The sequence below is a fragment of the Dasypus novemcinctus genome, chromosome 24, assembly GCF_030445035.2.
Source record: "Dasypus novemcinctus isolate mDasNov1 chromosome 24, mDasNov1.1.hap2, whole genome shotgun sequence".
Classification (NCBI taxonomy): domain Eukaryota; kingdom Metazoa; phylum Chordata; class Mammalia; order Cingulata; family Dasypodidae; genus Dasypus; species Dasypus novemcinctus.
The window spans coordinates 55418655-55439384 of NC_080696.1; the positions used below are offsets into that span (position 1 = coordinate 55418655).

At 46.8% G+C, this 20730-nt stretch overlaps 1 protein-coding gene across 5 annotated transcripts in view; it reads right to left on the minus strand.

The window, feature by feature from the left end:
- The window catches only part of ATP9A (ATPase phospholipid transporting 9A (putative)), a 146903-nt gene that overhangs the window by 30008 nt on the left and 96165 nt on the right, over positions 1-20730 (minus strand). For all 5 annotated transcript variants that reach the window (XM_058287233.1, XM_058287235.2, XM_071211791.1 and 2 more), the window contains one exon: positions 8080-8241. In XM_058287233.1, the coding sequence (XP_058143216.1) occupies positions 8080-8241 (162 nt within the window). The remainder of the gene's footprint in view (positions 1-8079; positions 8242-20730) is intronic.

Genomic DNA, 20730 nt, shown 5'->3' on the forward strand with positions numbered 1-20730 from the left:
TTCCAAGCTGTCCTCAAACAAGATACTTCATTTCTCTATGCCTCAGTTTCCTCTGCTATAAAACAGGTCCGAGCCATTCTTACTGCACAGGCTGTAGTGGCTTTGGTGAGATAATCCACGTAAGGCCCCAAGCACAGTGCCAGACACGGGGGCAGGGCCCGCTCGGTGCTATCATCTTGGTGGTGGTGTTGGTAACGTCACTGAAGGCAAAGAACAAGGCGTGGAGTGGCTCTCAGCCGGAGCAGTTCTGTCCCCAGAATTCTCTAGCCCCGGATGTCAGCAGCGCAGAAGGTGAGGCCCCGGCTTAGAGCAATGGTGGCGGAATTGCCAGCTTCTACCTTCCTCTCCCCTTGATGACCTCAGTCATGGGGAGGCCAAGGGAACCAAACGTGGCCATCAAAACCGTGTGCCGAAATTTTGTTGTACCAGGAAGTCCAGAATAAATGCCTGTAAACTCTTCACTGAATACAAAATAAAAACCCACAAATTAGTGGTATAGTTTCCTCTTTTAGAATAACTTTCAAGTGTCCTCTCATCATTAACCATCCTTTAGAACAGCAAACTTACCAAAAAGCACTCGCAGGGCAAGAAGAGGCACCTGCGTGCTACAAGCTTTAAGTGCACGGTTTATCTTTGATGTATCACTCCTGTGCTTGCTTGTGGTTCGGGTCAAAGATAGTTGTGGGTTCTCAACATAAAAGCATCAGAGTTTTGGGTTTTTTTTTCTTTTCCCCTCTACCCAAAAGGTGTTTAACAACATGGCTATAGGAAATAACGCCCCCCTCCCAGCTTCCTTTACTATGGAAGGGGCTTAGAGCATTTAGAGAGTTCGTCCAATATAAATACTGTATCAACTAACTCCTCCCATTAGTCATTTCCTCCCACCAAGTTCATCACAAGGTTACTTCGTTCCCATATTATGGCAAGATTACGCTATAAATTTACAGAGAGATTTGCCGGGTGTGTTGCATTGTTTTGGGGCTTCATCTTTTTCCACTGTGGTCGGATTCTGGCACCTGTTCAAAGGCCTTTTTTATTCAAACCATGACAATGGTGTGATCTATAGCAACGACCCCTCTTCATCATTCCACACGGAAGGGGAGGGCAGTGGAACATCTTGTCCACAGCAAAAACAAAACAGGCGAGGGGACCTTCCTTCAAAAAGACAAGTACAAAGGCCCCAAGCAACCGGTTTCACTAATCTTGGCCAAGTTTTTAGCAGGCGGAGAGTCATGTAGAGGGAAGCCCTTGCTTTGTGGGGCCAAGAAGGAGCTGCCAACTGCACTGTGCATGAGCTCCCACAAGTTCAAGAGCTTTGATGGAACAGACCGGCAAGACCAAAACCATAACTGGCAAGAGTGGGTAGTCCAAGCCTAGACACGTCATGCGTGGGGGCAAACTTCCTCACACCAGGCAACTGGACAGCCCTTTTCACACAACAGGCAAGTTACAGGAACACAGTAGAGCAGGGATTCTCCATGTCAGAATAATCACTACTTGGGGGGATCATTCTTTGTTGGTGGGGCCATTCAGGGCATCGTGGGACCCCTACCCACCAGATGCCAGGAACATTTCCCCTGGGGACAAGTTCACCCAGGGACGAGAACCACCGCATTAAAGGAGTGTGGTGAGATTTATGTAAACTGCAAAACGGTCCAAAAATCTTGGACGCTGATTTCTACCCGCCCAAACCAAAGATAAAGAGGGAGGCAGGTCAGAAAACAAGAGGAACTAGCAAAACAACATGCATTTCATTAAAGACAGCCTAGCAAAGAGGGATGCTCATAGCAGCAGCATTTTCAGTTGTGGAAAACTAGAAACAACTTAAGTATCCCCCCAAAAAGGAAGAGTTAATGACATAATGGTACATTCTTTCAACGAAACACCATGCACACATTGAAAATCATGTTTTAATGATATTAGGAAATTTTTACCATATATCGTTCAATGAGGGGGGTATAGAAAGTCTTATATACAATTTTATTTAAAATGTATGAATTTAGCCAGAAATGGCAGCTGTGTGCAGCAGGGGGGAGAGAGAGAGAGATTGAGAGGTGGGGAATTTTGTTTGTCTGTTTTTTTGTTTATTATTATTATTGAAGTAATGGAAATGCTGTGATAATGACTGAAGTGATGAATGCACAACTATGAGATTATACCAAATACCATTGATTGTATATTTTGGATGAATTGTATGCTTTATTAATATGTATCAGTAAAACAGATCTGTTTTAAAAAATTAAATGTATGAATTTATACTAAAATTCTGAATGTAAAATATAAAATTTTTAAATTTAATTCTAGATACATATATACATAAAATTTTAAATATAAAATATATTAAATTGAAGTTGAAATTTTATAAATTTATAAAAATGTATGTGGATATTTACTCTCATATACTTTTAGAAAAAAGAGTGAAAGGAAATTGCCTGATAAGAGTGGTTGTCTTTGGGTGGTAAAAATAGAGATGAATAGCTTTGATCCTCGTCTTTATATATGTCTTTGTTCCAAATGCCTATGCTATGAATGTTGACTATTTTTATAGCCAGGGGATGGGAGGGTGCTATTGTAAAATGATGATAGATTTGCCCATCCAACATGTGTACAGTACTTCTGGGTACTTCTGGTCTTGCTGTGGGCTGACGTGGGGCCACGTCTCCTAAAATGGCTAGTGTCTGGGAATAAGACGTCTTTACAACTAAATGAAGGGCAGTGTATAATGCTCACTTATTCCAGAAATGGTTGATGTCGGACACATTCAATGATGATTCAACCTTCAAATGACTTCAGCAGAGCCCAAGGCCCCAGAACTTGAAAAAATAAAGGCTGGAACAAAATTAAAGTCATTACTTAGGAGATAATGGCTCCAATTCCCTGGGAAGCAGTCACCGCAGGACTGATGCCACTGCTTCCACATCAGGGACCTTCTTGGCGTCAGATGTGTGCTCAAGACAGGGCTCAGAAACCAAGGGTTGGGCCAGGTGCTGAGCAGTGGGGAGAGCAGCAGCTGTGGGGGGCAGGGAGCTCCCTTCCCACTGAAAGAGGCCAAGAACACACATCCTGGGAAGCCTGAAAATGTCTGCTGGCATCTGGGACATAAAAATCCCTTAAAATGCATCATTTTTGGGAAGCGGAGTTGGCCCAGTGGTTAGGGCGATCATCTACCACATGGGAGGTGTGCAGTTCAAACCCCGGGCCTCCTTGACCTGTGTGGAGCTGGTCCACGTGCAGTGCTGATGCGCGCAAGGGGTGCCCTGCCACGCAGGGGTGTCCCCCGCGTAGGGGAGCCTCACGTGCAAGGAGTGCGCCCTGTAAGGAAAGCCGCCCAGCGCGAAAGAAGTGCAACCTGCCCAGGAATGGCGCCACACACACAGAGAGCTGACACAAGATGACGCAACAAAAAGAAACACAGATTCCCGTGCCACTGACAACAACAGAAGCGGACAAAGAAGAATGTGCAGCAAATGGACACAGAGAACAGACAACTGAGGCAGGGGGAGGGGGGGAAGGGGAGACAAATAAATAAAATAAATCTTTTTAAAAAAAATGCATCATTTTCAAAAGCATGTTCCAAGTGCGTCTTACTGGATTGTCAAAACAGTAGCCCATGGAGCTGCCTCTGCCTTGTGTTGCCTGGGGGCGGGGGGGGGGGGGTGGCATGCTCTAAGATGGCAACCAGTGAGCCCCCTCCTGGTAGCCACACCCTTGTATAAACCCCTCCCTTTGAGCAGGGCAAGGCCCAGTGACTCGCTTCTAAGGATGTCACTTCTGAGGTTAGGTTACAAATGCCTATGACTGCTGTCATGCTCACACTCTCCCACTTGCTCAGTTTGAAGAAGGCGGCTGCCTGGTGAGCTGCCCTGTGGAGAGGCCCACGTGGGAAGGAATTGAGGGTAGCCTCTGGTCAACCCCAGCGAGGAGCTAAGGTCTGTGGAGCAACAGCCCATGACAGCTGCATCCTGCCAACGGCCACTGATTTTGCCAGAAGCAAAACCTGCCCCAGCTGTACCTTGAGATGGCCACGGCCCCAGCTGACACCTCAAGATCCTAAGCCAGAGCACTCAATTAAGCTCTACTCAGATTCCTGACCCACAACCACTGTAAGGTAGTAAGTGTTCTTTCCAGCCACTAAGTGTGGGGCAATTTGTTACACACGATACATAACTAATACGCTACCTCAACATTACTGTGGATGCACTATTAGCTTTTGGCCTCCCTGCCATCACACCCAAACTCCCAAGTCCTCACAGTAAAAAGCCTGAGCTTGGAAAGCAAATAACATGGGATCGAATCTCAGCTCCACCCTTTTCTAGCTGTGTGAACCTGGGCAGGTTTCCTAGCCTCTCTATGCCTCAGTTTCTATCTCTGACAAATGTCAATAGGGACAGTACCTACTTCACTTGGTTATGGTGAAAAGTAAAAGAGACAGTTTATGTCAATCGCTTACAATGGTGCCTGGAACACAACAGGCGCTGTTTAAATGCTGCCTGTCGTTATCGTTACTGTTGTTACTACTGCTGCCCCTAGTACTCCTGCTACTCCTACTCCTACTAATCCAGATTCGCCCCAGGCACTAAAGCTACCTAGTAAATGATGGAGGAAAAGACTGTTGAAAATCTAGGAGGGCTAGAAGAAGCGATGAGGTGTTCTGCCCTAACATAAGAAAAATAACTGGCCATCACCCTTGAGCCCCGTTTAGTTCAGCGTGTCCCGGAGCCCACCGCGTGCCAGGTCAGAGGGCGGGACACAGGGCTCAGCAGGGGGAAGAATGTGGCCTTGGTCCTGCCCTCACCTCAACAGAAAAGTTGGGTGCTGAGCATGGAAGCCCACAATACACAAAGATTTTCAATATGTGACAAATGCTCCCGGAAAAAGAAAGGTGCTGCAAGAGCTTGTTTGAAGAAGACAAGGGACCTGTAAAAGCTGAAGGGGCCAATCACTGGCTGAAGGCACTCTCCCAGCAAGAAGGAATGAAGTGCCACATGCCAACAGCTACTCTTTTAATCAACTAAAATGGAATCCAAGGCATGAAACACTTGGGTTGATGGAGTAGAAGGGATTCTCATTTGTTTAAAAAGAAAAACCCAGAAAAGAATAAAGTTATTCCAAAGATTCCTGTGATTTGAGGCAGAGTTTTCCCAACCAAGCCAAATAATGTGAAGAACCTTTAAAAAGAGTGGGAACCATCCCAATATCAAAATAGATCTGGGATGGGACCAAGTAATGTGTACCGTAAAAGCTTCCTTGCTAATTCTGATGACCCACCAAGTTTGAGGAGTACTGAATAAAGTGATATACAAATACCAGCTTTTGAGAGAGGCCTGGCTGCTTGTGGTTCTGATCTGCTGCCTTCCCATTCCAGCCTGCGAGCTCTCGGGGCCAGCGAGCAGGCCTGTTTGGAATTACCCTTGACCCGGGAGAGAGTTCCAAATGGGAACTTATGGCCAGGGTCCACGGATCCTGCACACTTCCAGGAGGGGTCCAGGGCCACGTGGTCTGCCAGGTCTTCAGCTGTGACCTAAGTCTCCTCCATTCTAACCTGCCTCAGGTGGGCAAGGACACAACTCAATAAATGGCACCGGAAGACCATGACAAACCCTCTGTAAAAAACATTAAAACGAGTTTCCTATGGCAAATTAAATTCTAGAGGAATGGTTATTTCTAAAAATCCATAAAAGTATTAAACTCAACATATGTGATGTAAAAACTAATATTGATATGCAACCATCACCTAACAGAGTGCCTGGTAGAGCTCTTAATATGAAACACTTTTAAAATTTCTGTGTAGCAAGAAAGCCACAACACAAGAAAGAAAACTTGCAAAAAGCACTAAAAAGAGCGGGAAAAAAAAAAAAAACACAACAAATACCAGCTTTTCTGGGCTTCCCAAAATGTAAAGTATGATCTCTTCTGAGTAAAAAAGCAAACAGAGAAACAAGAGAATATTAATTTAGTCTCTGCAAATTGGCAAAAAGTTTAACAAGGGAAGCAGATTTGGCTCAACTGATACGGCATCCACCTACCACATGGGAGGTCCAAGGATTCAAACCCAGGGCTTCCTGACCCATGTCGTGAGCTGGCCCATGGGCAGTCTGATGTGCACAAGGAGTGCTGTGCCACGCAGGGGTGTCCCCCACATAGGGGAGCCCCACGTACAAGGAGTGCACCCCTCAAGGAGAGCTGCCCCATGCAACAAAAAGCACAGCCTGCCCAGGAGTGGTGCTGCACACACGGAGAGCTGACACAGCAAGATGATGCAACAAAAAGAGACACAGATTCCCAGCGCTGCTGACAAGAATACAGGCAGACACAGAAGAACACGCAGGGAATGGACACAGAGAGCAGACAATGGAGGGGGAGGGGGGAGGAGAAGGGGAGAGAAATCAATAAAAATAAACCTTTTTAATGGAAAAAAAAGTCTAACAATATCAAGTGTCAGTAAGGTGATGGAGGAACAGGAAAGTTCAAGTAATGCTAGTGGGACTACCATTAAGATAATCACTTTGAGAAAAGTTGACAGTATCTGGTAGAGTTGAAGATATGTATATTCTACAACCCAGCAATTCTAGCTCTGTACAAAGGGTACTGGAAAAGGCAAGAATCTAGATAATAGCATTGCTTCTAACACCAAAAAGTGGCAGCCACCTAAATGGCTACCAATAGGAAGAACAGACCTTGAGAACAGGTATATTCATACGATGAAATACTGTAACACAGCTAAGATCAGTGAACTAGAAGTGAATGCATGAACATAATACACATTTTTTAAAATGTTCAACAAAAAGAAGTGAATTAATGGCATGCACACTTTGCTGCCATTTATAGAGAGAATAAAAACATGGAAAGTCCTAATACATATTGTTTATACCCAAACATGTCTGATGATAGTATGTTTAAATCCCTAAGAATGATGAACTTGGGAAGCGGACTTGGCCCAGTGGTTAGGGCGTCCGTCTACCACATGGGAGGTCCGCGGTTCAAACCCCGGGCCTTCTTGACCCGTGTGGAGCTGACCCATGCGCAGTGCTGATGTGCACAAGGAGTGCCGTGCCATGCAAGGGTGTCCCCCGCGTGGGGGAGCCCCACGTGCAAGGAGTGCGCCCGTAAGGAGAGCTGCCCAGCGTGAAAAGAAAGAGCAGCCTGCCCAGGAATGGCGCCGCCCACATGCAGAGCTAACACAACAAGATGACGCAACAAAAACAGACACAGATTCCCGTGCCACTGACAACAACAGAAGCAGACAAAGAAGACGCAGCAAATAGACACAGAGAACAGACAACTGGGGGGGGGGGGGGGAGGGAAGAGAAATAAATAAATAAATCTTTAGGAAAAAAAAAAAAAAGAATGGTGAACTTGGGGAATGGCATCTAGGAGGGACAGGTGGGGCTCCAGTGGAACCCCCAACATTTTATTTCTTTAAAAAAATGTGAACTACAATACATGCAAAACTATGTATGACTCTCACAAACATAACTTGGGCAAACAAACCCATTTACATAGAGTTCAAATACAGACAAAACTAGTCGGATCAAGTCATGCCAAGGACAGTGGTTCTCTCCTGGCAGGGAGGAGGTGCAGTGGCTGGAAAGGGCCACATGGGGGCTTCTGGGGTGACGGGCAGGCAGGTTCTGCCGCTGGCTCCTAATCACGGGTGTGTGAACTGTGAACACCTGAGCTGTCCACTTAGAGTGGCTGCATTTTTCTCGGTGCATGTTCGATGTTGATAAAAGGTAAAAAATATATAAAAAGAAAATCTAAAACAATTGTAACCCCTGTATTTTTCTCAATGATGGTCTAACTGCACAAATAAAAACAATTTAAAAATATTTCATTAAACAAAAAAGTACACTGGGCGAGATCTATTACCAAGAAACACCTGATCTATACTCATTAGTCCTTTGGCTCTGAAACTGGGTTAACCGGAAGCTGGTCAGCTGTCTGGGCGGGTCCAATCGACGGCGTTCCCTTGTTAGTCGGGGCGAGGGGCACACGATGAAGAGGGTTAGAGAGAGGTAAGAAAGAACGTCGAGCCACAGGGCGGGTTCCGACCTCAAGTCACACACACAGGAAACTCACCCGCACGATGATGCCCATGCGCTTGCTCTCGTAGGTGAAAGGGAAGATCTGCAAGATGGTGAAGTTCAGGATCTGGTCGCCAGGGGTCCTCAGCTGCATGGAAGACTGGTCTCGGCCCACCAGGGTTAAGCCCACGCTTTCCGTCCACTGTACCAGGGCCACCTAAATATAACACAGGGTCGAAGGTCAGGCGCGCAGCCCAGGGTCGAGGTTCACAGGTCATGCAAATGCAGAAACTGCGGGGGGGAGGCAGAAACAGGTGAAGGGCAAGCGGGCACACCTGTCACTAGGGGAGGCCAGGACTCGGCCCCGGGGACCTCGAAGCTGCCCCTGGCCCCCGAGGCTGTGCCGTCTGGGTGGCGCTGTCCATCCCCCTGGCCCTGAAGGGGCTACTGCTGGAGGAGGAGCACCTCATCTTCTCTACCAGGCCCTGAGGCGGGCTGCACGCCCGAGCCAGGGCGGAGGGGGGCAAGGCGGGGGACGAGAGCACCGAACAAAACGGCGAAGCTGGAGTCGAGTGCAAGGAGAGAGGCAGCCACACGCCGGTGAGGAGCGTCCCCTCCCAGCCCTCACCACCGCTCGGCCAGGGGAGCATCTACAGCGGGCCTCAGCCGGGGCGACCCCGTCCCCAGCGGGCCTCAGCCAGGGGGCCACCTCTGTCCCCAGCAGGCCAAAACCTGGGGACGACCCCGTCCCCAGGAGGCCTCAGCCAGGGGGCGACCCCATCCCCAGCGGGCCTCAACCGGGGGCGACCCCGTCCCCAGCGGGCCTCGACCGGGGGCGACCCCGTCCCCAGCGGGCCTCGACCGGGGGCCGCCTCTGTCCCCAGCGGGCCTCGACCGGGGGCCGCCTCTGTCCCCAGCGGGCCTCGACCGGGGGCCGCCTCTGTCCCCAGCGGGCCTCGACCGGGGGCCGCCTCTGTCCCCAGCGGGCCTCGACCGGGGGCCGCCTCTGTCCCCAGCGGGCCTCGACCGGGGGCCGCCTCTGTCCCCAGCGGGCCTCGACCGGGGGCCGCCTCTGTCCCCAGCAGACCTCAGCCTGAGGGTCGACTTTGTCCCCAGCAAATGTTCAGAGACCTTCCTGAGAGTCCTAAGTTGGGGTGGGGGGCATCTGGTGGGCCGAGGCCAGGGATGCTGCTCAGGAATTTGCTCAGGGTGACACTGCTGGACGTGGCCAAGGCCAGGCCAACCCTGCAGCCGCGGCCTGCAGAGTCCCGTCCAGCACAGCACACTGCACCCCCCGGAGGCCTTTTCTGGGTGGCGAGTGGGAAGCTTCTCATGGAGCCAGCACAGCCTGCATCACTTAAGGCCCAATGGGCGGAGACCACAGACTCCAAGGCAGGGCCAGGCAGGTGACGCAAACGCGTGAGGAGGGCCGGGCAGGGACGGTGGCAACGGGAAGAGCTCAGGCCTCATCTGAAGGGGCAGCCACCAGCCAAGGACGCTGCCCTACAGGAAAGCAGGCCCAGGGTGGCGGGAGCGTCCTGTGCCCCAGGAAAAAACAGAGATAGGGACTTTTCCCTGAAATCTTCTGGTTTTCCAGTGTAAGTGATTCATTTGCCTGTTTTTAAAGCCCATAAAGAAAATAAAGCATGTCTGCAGATCGCATCTGGCCTGGGATTTACAGGCAAAAAGGGAGTAAGAGCAGAAAAGAAAAACAAAAAAGTTTTTAGAAAAGAGGAGAAAATGTAGGAGCAGAGCGGGGAGACAGGGAAGGGCCCCCCGGCACCCTGCTGCGGGGGCAAGGCCACAATGGGGGGGGCACCAGAAGCAGGAGGAACCCACAGTCCCAGGCGGGCTAAGACACACTCCACATGGGGAACGCAGACGCTGAGGCAGGGAGCGGAGAGCTGCTCACGGCCGTGACGTGGCCGGGGCGGGATCTGACCAGGTGTCTAGGTGACCTAAGGGAGGGGGCTCAAGGCACAGACCCTGCCAGCCCAGGTCCTAGGTGCCAGGGCCCGGCAGACTTCAGGCTTAAGTCCACCCGCAGCAAGCCTGTCACCATCAGGAAGCTGGCGGCAGGTGTGGTAAGCAGCGCACCTGCCCCACACAGACACCCACGTGCTGCGCCTGGCAGCTGTGACTACCCGACCTCAGGTGGCAAAGGGAGGTGGGAGGATTCCCTGGATTCCCCAGGTGGGCCCAACGTACTCACACAAAGGGGAGAACCTGCCCTGGCTGCGGGCAGAGGGCTGTGAGGACAGAAGAAGGGTCAAAGGCACGTGACACTGCTGGCCGGGAAGGGGGACGGGGCCCCGAGTCCAGGAATGTGATGACCCCTGGAAGCTGGAAAAGGCCAGGGACAGTCCTCCCCGCGGCCTCCGGAAGGAAGGCAGCCCTGCCGGCACCTTGATTTGAGCCCGGGGAGACCCGTGTCGGACCTCTGACCTTCAGAACTGTCAGATAATAAATTCATGTTGTTTTAAAACACCAGGTTTGAGCTAATTTGCTACAGCAGCAGTTAACTAATACAGGAGGCTCCCAACTCTCATGTCAGACAAGCTGTGATTGCAGCGTGATCCAAGTGAGGGCACACGGCAACTCAGACCATCAAAAAGCAAAGGTACCCCCGCCCCCTTTCTTCTCATAAAATTGAACCGGGCGGTGGGGGGGAGGTGGGTTTGGACAGACTGTTTACATGGGGGGTGGGGGGAGAGTGATGAGGGAGGGTAGACAGCAGACCTCGGTTCTCTCCGCAGTGTTCACCGTCTGTAAGCCAGGCAGTGGGGCTATGCGGGGTCATTACATTTACTCTCTATGACTCTGCTCATCTGAAATCTCTCATCCTGACTCTTTTTTTCACTGGAGGAGGTGGATGGTAAAGGGGGTCCCTTTTCAAGGCCCTCCAGCACTTGCTTCTGTTCGGCTAGGGTCCTACCCGAGCCCCCCATCCTCCCACCAAAGGACTCTGCAAGAGCAAGAAGGCAGCGCGCCCCCCACAGCTCCTCCTTGTTTCTGGGGAATCCACACCAGGATTCCTGAGCCTCTTCCTGGGCCAGCCTGCTACTCCCTGAGGGCCACTGAGGTGGCACCACCCCCGGCTCAAAACTGGGCTCCAGTCCCAGCCTCTCCACCAGCTCCCTTCCCCTCACTGGGCCTCTGCAAAAGAAGGGATTCGAAGGCGACTGTTCCTCATTTCTCCTCGGGCTCTAAAAATGCCTTTGATACATCCTTAGTTAGATGTGGACAGAGACCTAATTTGATATCTGTTGCTGACATTAACATTTATATATATTATGTGTGCATTTACATGAGCAAAAATTCTTTTCCAAGAATGAGAGGCTTGACCCTGTTTTGATGAATATCATAACTAGTCAACCAGAATTAATATTAACTAGCCTTCAACTCTGACCAATGGAAGAAACCGTCATACTGCCCCCCAACTTTCTTTGGGACCAAACAGATAATGTGTGTTTTGTCTACTGGTGTGTCTCTGTTTTTGTTTTTGTGTTTGCTACTAGCCTGCAGAAGTCTTTGAAAATGCAGTCATTTCTTTAATTCAATGACTCAAGCTTTCAATATGGCCTGATTTGTCTTATAACAATTTTCTTTAGAAGTTTAAAATTAACCAATCTAACGAAGATTGGGTCATACAAAATAATCCCATCTGTATGTACACACACACACACAGCTTGGATATATATACACACAAATGTTTATGGACTGATACACATAAAGAGAAATGCTTCTAGCTTTTCTGTGTCTATAACACTGAAACATATTTAACATTTGCACACATTTCTTTTAGTTTTAATTTTAGTTAAGTAAATAAATATGCCAACACTATTGAAGATATTATAAATACCTCAGCACACACAAGCTAAAAAAAAAATGCCTGACTAAATTTACATCCTTCTTCACATGCCAATTTAGTAAACAAAGAGGGCGGGTAATTCTTCTTTGGGTGCCTTCAAACATTATTGTTATTGAAAGGATTTTTTTCATTACTGTTTTTATGTAGATGTTATTCACCCCTTAAAAACCTATTTAACTGTCCTGAAGAGAGGTGAAAAGTCTGTGGTATTGGGCTTCAAGGAGATATATTCACAAATTCCCCAAACACATACCCTAAACTTCAGCAGAGAAAACCTGGAACTCCAGTTCAGAGCTGGAAGAGGCTCCCAGGGCGAGAGAAGCTCGCGGCGAGGGCAGCCCAGCCCCGGGCCGGGGGCGGGTGGGGGGGACCCTACAGGCCTGTGTGAGGGGAAAAGGTGAGCAGTCGATCTGAAATGATCGAAAATGCCAAATATTCCCAATGAAGGATGAACTACATGTTTCCATTTTTTAATTGTGCTTTCTCCCAGAACCAACCTCTCAAAGTTGATAAGGACCCTTCGGCCCACCACTGCTTGCCCCCTCCCCACGTGGGGTTCACCATCCTCATCAAAACCTCAGGGGTCTTGGGGGCTTATTCAAACAGGATATGAGCCCTGCGGGGGGTCTTTGGGTCTCACCTTCCACTCTCAGACTCCGCCTTCACATATGTCAGTGATAATTTAAAGCTACTTTCTAACAGAACCCGTAAAACCCCCGGTTGTAGAATCTGGGTTCTCACTAACGCTTCTCATTTCGGGAAGAGAAATGTGCCACAATGATGAAAGAAGCTGTTGATGTGGGAGGAGTGGGGGGGTGGGGTGTGGAGTATATAGGAACCTCTTATATTTTTTAATGTAACATTTTTTGTGATCTATGTATCTTCAAAAAAGTACAATTAAAAATGATGGAGTGGGGGTGGAGAGTGGGGTATTATGGGAACCTCGTGTTTTTTTCATGTAATGTTGTGTGATCTATTGACCTTAAAAAAAAGATAATTGTAAAAATTAAATTAAAATTTTTAAAAAAGTTAAAAAAACACTAGAGGAGTAAATTGAGACAACTGCATCCCTTTCAAAACAAAATGACAGAAAGCACGGCTAGTTGTTACCCTGGTGGGACCGAGCTATGGCTCAAAGGGACCATATCGCAGAGTCAAAGGAAACTGGGCTTGAGTCTCCCCTAAACAGCCTGAGATGGGGTCTCAGGTCAGAATGTCCAGATACCAGAAGGGCTCAGAATGAGGAACCTCATTAGACACCAACTAAACCAAACTCTGGAAACGAAGGCGGGATGGGACAGAATCTCACAAGTCTGTGGCGCCTCCCGTTTGGGTCTAAGGGGCAAATCAAAAAGACAGCGCGCCCCACTTTCCCTTCCCAAAGTGCCCGTCCCAAGAACTCACACACCAGAAACCATCCGTGAAAGGGCTTTTTCATCATGTGCTGGTCAGCAATAAACTACCTGTGACAAGTTTTAATAATTTTCCCTTTGTACGTGGGAACGTGTGCTTGGGACACACGCCAGGCCACGTTAAATAACCCCGTGTTCTTGTTAAAGGCAGGGCATAGACGGATCAGGAGAGCGTGCACGATACAAAGACGGGAATCTGAGATCTGATTAAAAGGGCTCTTTGGGGGCATTGGGTAAGAGAAATACCCAGGCTCTCAAAAGAGGGGCCAGTGGGCCCTAATCCAGCTTTTCAAGATTATAAATCTATCTACAGACCCAATGTTTTATTTTTTCAATTATTAATTCAACCACGAGCCAGATGGCAATTTTAGTTTCCAGGGCCAACAGGGACTGGGCGGGGAGCAGACAGGAGCCAGAGAGGCGGGGCGTGAACCGAGCAGGCCCCCTCCAAAGCGCAGCAGCGGCCCAGCTCAGCCCACCTCTGGCAGGGAGAAACGAAGCCCACTATTTCCAGATCAGATCTTTCTCAAGATAAGCTGATTTTTACATAAAATTACATGGTTTTTAAAATAGTGCCTTTTTTAAGAAAAACAAACAAAACAGCTTAACTACATTTAGCCATCGGTGGACAACATGGCATAAGAGAAATCGCTCAGCTCAAAACTTCCTTGATCTTGTGCTCAAAATTCATCCTGAAATCATTTAACTTGGATAAAAATAAGTATTTGGAAAGGGATATTTTAGAATGGCATCATCTCCATAAAAATGTAAATGGTCCTTGAGAAATAACTATTTAAGTCCATTCTGGGTCAACACTAATTAGATGGGACAGAACTTTTGCATCACTGGCCCATGGAAGGGCTGATACCAAAAAATGTTTGACAGTTTTCTATGAGGTCCCAAAGACCCTGGCTGTTGCTGCCTTAAACAGCCCCTAGTTCCTTCTTTGCAACCAAAACCCTATTTCAAGATTCTAGCCTAGTGGTTAATAAATAACCCTGATGGCACATTTTCCCCTTACGTTCCCGACCTCTGGGCTCCGACCTCACCCTCCGAATCCGAGGGCAGAGCGACATGACTGTTAAAGCCCCCTTCCCCTCCTAAATCCTTCTGAATCAATATTCCGTGTGCCTTGTGCCACGTCTGAATGCTGGCATTGTCTGCAGGACTGAAGCTGAAGCTCCAGGTAGGCGGAAGCTTTTAGAAAACTGCACACACCTGATGTTCACTAGAGATATGAACGTGACCATGAAGAAAACAAAAACTAGAACCACCTTACTGTTCCAAAAGGACTGTGAGGTCACAGGCCCACCCTGAAGCCATGAGCTTGAATTTCCCCAATCCTGCTCCCACTCGCTCTGCTCTCAAGCAATAAGTTTAGGGACTTCTTCATACACGGTCAGCGATGGAGAGAGAGGTAGTACATAAGGCCGCCTACTGCAGCAGGACTTAGGACGCCAAAAGGGGAAGACCACCAAACTGCTAGGCTTGGGAGAGAGACACAGAAATCTGCGGTATACTTAAGCAGTGTAATAGAGGACAGCCATTAAACCTTCTTACCCCAGGTGGTAAAAAGAGAATTCTCACACTGTACTATTAAGTAAACCAATCAAAATGGAATATGGGTGACACTAAATATTTAAATCATATGTAAAAAAAGGGAGCTAGGAAGGGGGAAAAACATCAAAATGTTAAGTGATGGTCACTGAGTTTTGGAATTATGGATATTTATGTTTTTTTCTTTTTTTCCCTTTTTTCTACAGCAGGCATGTGTCACAATTGGGGAGAGGGACTAAAAATAAAATATGTTGCTAGGGTGGCTGTATCTTTCACTGTACTTTCATATTACACCTGCCTATATGACCGTCAGCATCCTGAGGCTCCAAGTGGGTGCAGGAATTCTCTCCATCAACAGACAGTGCTGTCAGGAGGAGAGACCCACAGCCACGCCTGCCCATCTCTCCATGGTCATTTGCAAGGGGGTCGTTTAAGGTACCATGGACTGGAGGAGAAACACATTCCTTTTGGTCTTTCTTTCTAAGGGTACTGTTTTGGTTTCCCAGCTGCTGAAACAAATTCCATACAATGGACTGGCTTAACAGGAATTTACTGGCTCACGGTTTCCAAGGCTAGAAGGCTGGCTCCCTATCAGCATCTGAATCTTCTGGCTGCTGGCTCCCTATCAGCATCTGAATCTTCTGGCTGGCCAGCAATCTTGGGGTTCCTTGGCTTTTCAATCACATGGCATTGTCTTCTCCTTTCTCTCCCAGGGTCTGCTAACTTCTAGCCTCTGGCTGCTCCCTGAGGCTTCTTCCTCTATGTCTGAATTTCACTCTGCTTATTAAAGCCCAACCTGACTCAGCTGGACCACACCTCAACTGAAGTAGCATCTTCAAGAGAGCCTCTTTACAATGGATCTGCACCCACCAGAATGCAGACCAAGCCAAGTACGCATCCAACCTGGGGTGCATGGTTCAATCCACTATAGGCAGGACCTAAAGATGGGTGGGGAAAGCACCAGACCCAGAAGGTAGGTTTTGGAGGCCTGGCAGAACAAGGTTTATCATCACCAATTGGGAGCTTCCCAAGAAAGAAAAGGGGGATGGAACCAAAGAAAGTTCCATGGAGGCTGGGAGCTACGCTAGCTCAGAACAGGGCACCCAAGAGGGCTAGAGTAGTTGAGAATGACCAGAGTCTTGAGCTTTGTGCAATATCAGCCCTGAGTTTCCCAAACACAAATGCCTTAACTCTGCCACATTTCACGAGTTTTCAAAGCACTTTCCCACTATCACCCATGGGTAGGGAGGAGGTATTATGGGGTTTACAAGTCTTGCTCTGGGTGTGGGTTAGCTGATTTAACCTTTCCAGCCACGTGAGTCCGGGAAAATTCCTTAACCAACCTAATCCTCATCTGAAAAATGGACACAATAATACTAACTCTACATCATAAGATGAGACCTATAGCACAGAACATGACAGAGTAGGCATTCAACAGATGGCCAATTTCTTACCAAAGTCATCATGGTGGCTACTTTGTCCTCATTTCAGACCTGTAGGGTCAATAGTATTAGCAGGAGGCAATTTGCCTAAAATTACATAACTAATCACATCAGAACTTCGAAGTTAAACACATGGCTAGCAATGGTACTGGGGGTGGGCCATGGGATCCATGCATCTTCAATGGAAGGTAGTGGAAGGAAGGGTCTTAAAATGTAGGCTTTGGTCTAACCTATTTAGAGACTACAGGACCCAATGATGTAGAACAATGCAGCCCTCCACTGAGCTCATTGGGCAGTGGAACTCCATGTGCTGACTCACTTCCAAAACTGACACACCAAAATCAGAGTATCTTTATGTTTGTGTTCGTATTTTGAATTTTGAATTTTAAAAATATATTAGTACTTAGAGGGTGAGGGTAATTCTTATATATTGAGAGGATTATCACTGCAAAGATCCTCAGATATCAATAACAGTGGGTGCCTCAGACCTGGGACAGGGAAACCGGGGCGGAGACTGGGAGAGTGGCAGCCTTGAGTAGAAAGGAGACTTGCTTCTCACTCTGTGCCTAAGCATGTGCGCCTGGAGAAAATTCTATATGGCTAACTTTAACTTGTCTGCAATGGATCTTTCTGAAATTAATGAGATATTAAAGACATGGCCAAATACATCAAGAGACTTTCGTTTCTACTCCCACATACTCATATACACATATCAACTCATGTACACGCAAACTTCCACACATTTATACATATGCACACACATACTACATGCTCACACCACACAGGCACACACCTGTACATGCAAACACCTACACACACAATGCACACATATAAAAATTCTACAGGAATATGAAAATTATATGACTTTCTAAAGGATGTTACAATCAATTCACTTCCATCCTATTCAATGACATGTACTACAAAACACAAAGGTTTCTACATACACCTAGATGTGTGAGCATGCGTGTGCGCATGTGTGTATGCATATTCATGTATCTATGTATATATAAATGCACAGATAGATAAATTTAGGGAAAAAACTTGGGAAAATCTACACTAGATAAATAGATAAATAGTAGTCATCGCTAGGTGACAATAATAAAATTATTTCAGTCAACTTTTTGAATCTGCAATCTCTACTTTTTCTGTAGTGAGGACAATATTCCTTGTGATTTAAAAGCTTAAAACATATTTTCAGTATGGGAACTTTCATGGAAAAGACAAATGAATGCTTCCCAGGATAAGTTCTGACTGCTCCGAGGAGGGCGCCTCGTTGACTGCTCAAGCCAAGAAGCAGAAACTTTACAAGTTGTGTCACTATTGCAACCCCTGCCCTCTTGAACCCTCCCCTACCCCCAATGCGCCCGAATATCCTGGAAATGATGAAATGCTGTCGGGGTTGAAACTGCTTGCTTGAGCATCTGAGGACTACTTACTTATCTCAGGTCAGATCATGTATGTTTCATTTCCCCTGTGAGTTACTGTACAGCACATGCAGGGCCGAGCGCCCCTCGGGCTGAAACTGATAGCTGCGTAAAGACACTTCAAGGCTTCCAAAGGAGAATGTGCACAGGAAACAAATTTAGGAAATCCTGCTTTCTGTTTCAGGAAATGAATCCTATGCCAACTGGTAGAAATTACTTCATCGACTCCACAGTAAAATGAATACTGGCTTCTGTATGTATTTCACAAACTGACCTTGCCGACAATAGCAGTGTTTTATTGATATAGAATTTCAAAGGTAGGATTCCAGACCTAGATGGGTCTACATAGAATCCTACAGGAATTTGGAAACAGTATGGCTTTCTGAAAGATTTTCCTTGAACTAGATTTAGCTTCCTTTTTGTCATGTGATGTGTATGTGTGTATAGGCATATTTATATTTTGCAGTACACAACATCTGAAAATAGTTTAGAAGGCTGATCACCAAAATATTATCAGTGGCTACACATTGAATTCGTTGACTTTCCTTCTTTTGTTTATCTATATTTTCACATTTTCTACTATGAACATGAAATATTGTGCAGCAAAAAATAATAAAGTTGGGGGTAAGAGATACCAATAATGTATAATACTGACCTCTGTAAACACACCAAAGAAAAATACCTCCAATTTTTTCCCAATCACTACTCAGACTCTTAAAACCTCAGGACAAATCCGAATCCAAGTGCAATTAGTGGACAGAAGAGATAAAAGAATTTTCACCTTGAGAAAAAGGCGCTGAGAAGCACAAGGCAGTCCATGAAAGATTTATCCTCATGGAAAAAACTCTGTGCGGCCATAAAACCAATATAATCAAATTCGGTGGGAACACGTGGTGTGGCAGGCATTAAAGACCATGCATATGCACATCAACATTCAATCACATATCAAGAGACCGAAGGCAGAGTGTGGATCAGCTTGTCAACTGCCGGAACTTGCTCAATTTCAAAGTCTATCAAATATCCATAAGCACCTGATTCCCAGTCTATAACCACTAAGAATACAGTCCTTTCTCCTCTATTCTTCAGTGTACAGTATTCGCATTCCCAAATGAAGAAAACGAGGTCAAAGAGACTAAGCATGGTGAGCCAGAAAAGAAAAGTGATGGTAAGCTTGAAGTGTTCTCAGTTCCCATGCTTGAGCCCAGTAGAGTGGCAGAGCCATCCATACCTACTCCCCCCACCCTCTTTTGGCACACAATTCCCATTTCAAAATGTGATGGGAGTGGGGGGAGTGGCACAACAATTTTCACTCAAAAAAAAGAAAAACAACCCCAGTTCAAATCTGAATGGTCATAGATGAACACAGTCACAAATCTGAATGGTCACAGATGGGCTTGGTACCTTGAACTGTTCCACACACACCATGCAGACTGGAAGGAGGCATCCGCCAGGTGACAAATTCCACTGCCCAAATAAAGGAGAAAGAAACAACACACCGGACAAAAGACATCCACGAGTCCCTCCATTTCCAAACTTTGGGGAAAAGCTCATTGTGCCATGCCCAACCACTGTTAAGTACAGGTTGGTCCAGACCAACTTCCTTTGCCCAGAGAGGCTCCCTCCTCCTCATTATGACCCCCACTGTAAAAAAGGAAGTCCCTGTAAAGTCGGTACTCTGCAGGGGATACCATCAAAGAAGTGAAAAGACAACCGTAGCAGCTTGATTCAAAGGTTTTTAAGTTCACTTGATTAAATCAAGATTAGGACTTTGATTTGACCACATCAATAGGGTCAAACTGAGGGTTGAGAATCCACCCGCTTGGTGGGCTGATATAAATGGACATTGATTCAGGAAGACACACAGAAGAGGAGAGAACTTGGTCCTTTCGGTCCTGCCACTTGACAGAAAGGAGAAGGCTCAAACAGCTAAGCTCCAAGAAGAGAAACGAGTCCTATGCGAGCCTACAACTGAGATCAGAAGAAACTGAGCCCATGGAGCCTTAAGAGGAAGAAGGAAAGAGAGACCAGGACGGGGATGCCTACCATCTTGCGTCAACACATGGCAACTGACTTTGGTGAGGAAGTAACCTTTAGTTGGACTCTTTAGGACCTTGTAACTGTAAGCTTCTACTGCAAATAAATACCCTTTATAAAAGCCAACAGATTTCTAGTAAAGCTTGCTTCAGTATCCCTTTGGCGACTAATGCAACAACCCTCAGAATGCGGGAAAATATTTGCAAATTATATAGCTGAAAAGGAACTTCTATCTAGAATATACAAAGAATTAATAATTAAAAAGAATTAATAAAACACAATATTAAAGTGAGCAAAGGATCTGACATTTCTCCAAAGATATACAAATGGCCAATAAGCACATGAAAACATGTTAACATCATTAGTCATTAGGATAATGAAGTCCAAAACCACAGTGAGACACCACTTTATACCCATGAGGATGTCCATAATCAAAGGACAGACAATAACCAGCATTGGTGAGAATGTAGAGAAATCAGCCCCCACATACACTGCTGGTGGGAACACAAAGTGGTCGAGAATAGACAAGTCCACAGAGAAAGAAAGATGAGTGCTTATCTGCGACTGGAGTTTTGGGGGAGAAAATGGGTGCAGGGTTTCTTTCTGGAGTGAGGGAATGTTCTAAAATTGATTGTGGTGATGGTTGTGCAACTCGGTGAATATACTAAACACCACTGAATTGTACACTTTAAACAGGCGAATTGTATGGTATGTGAACTCTATCTTAATGTAGCTTTTATATTTCTTTTTAAGGATGTGGCTTAAATGGCATCTTGTGCCTCTCTTCAGTGCATTGAGTTACAAAGCAAGATCTCTTCCTTTTTCCTACTTCATAACTTATCTCAAGTCCATAATCATTGCTTTTGGAGGAAGCTTAACTCCCCTGTATATTTGGAAAGGGGTTTACCTAACTTTGGTGCATCACCCTGGCTCCTGTCGTCCACCACCCCTGCCCTGGCAGGTCGC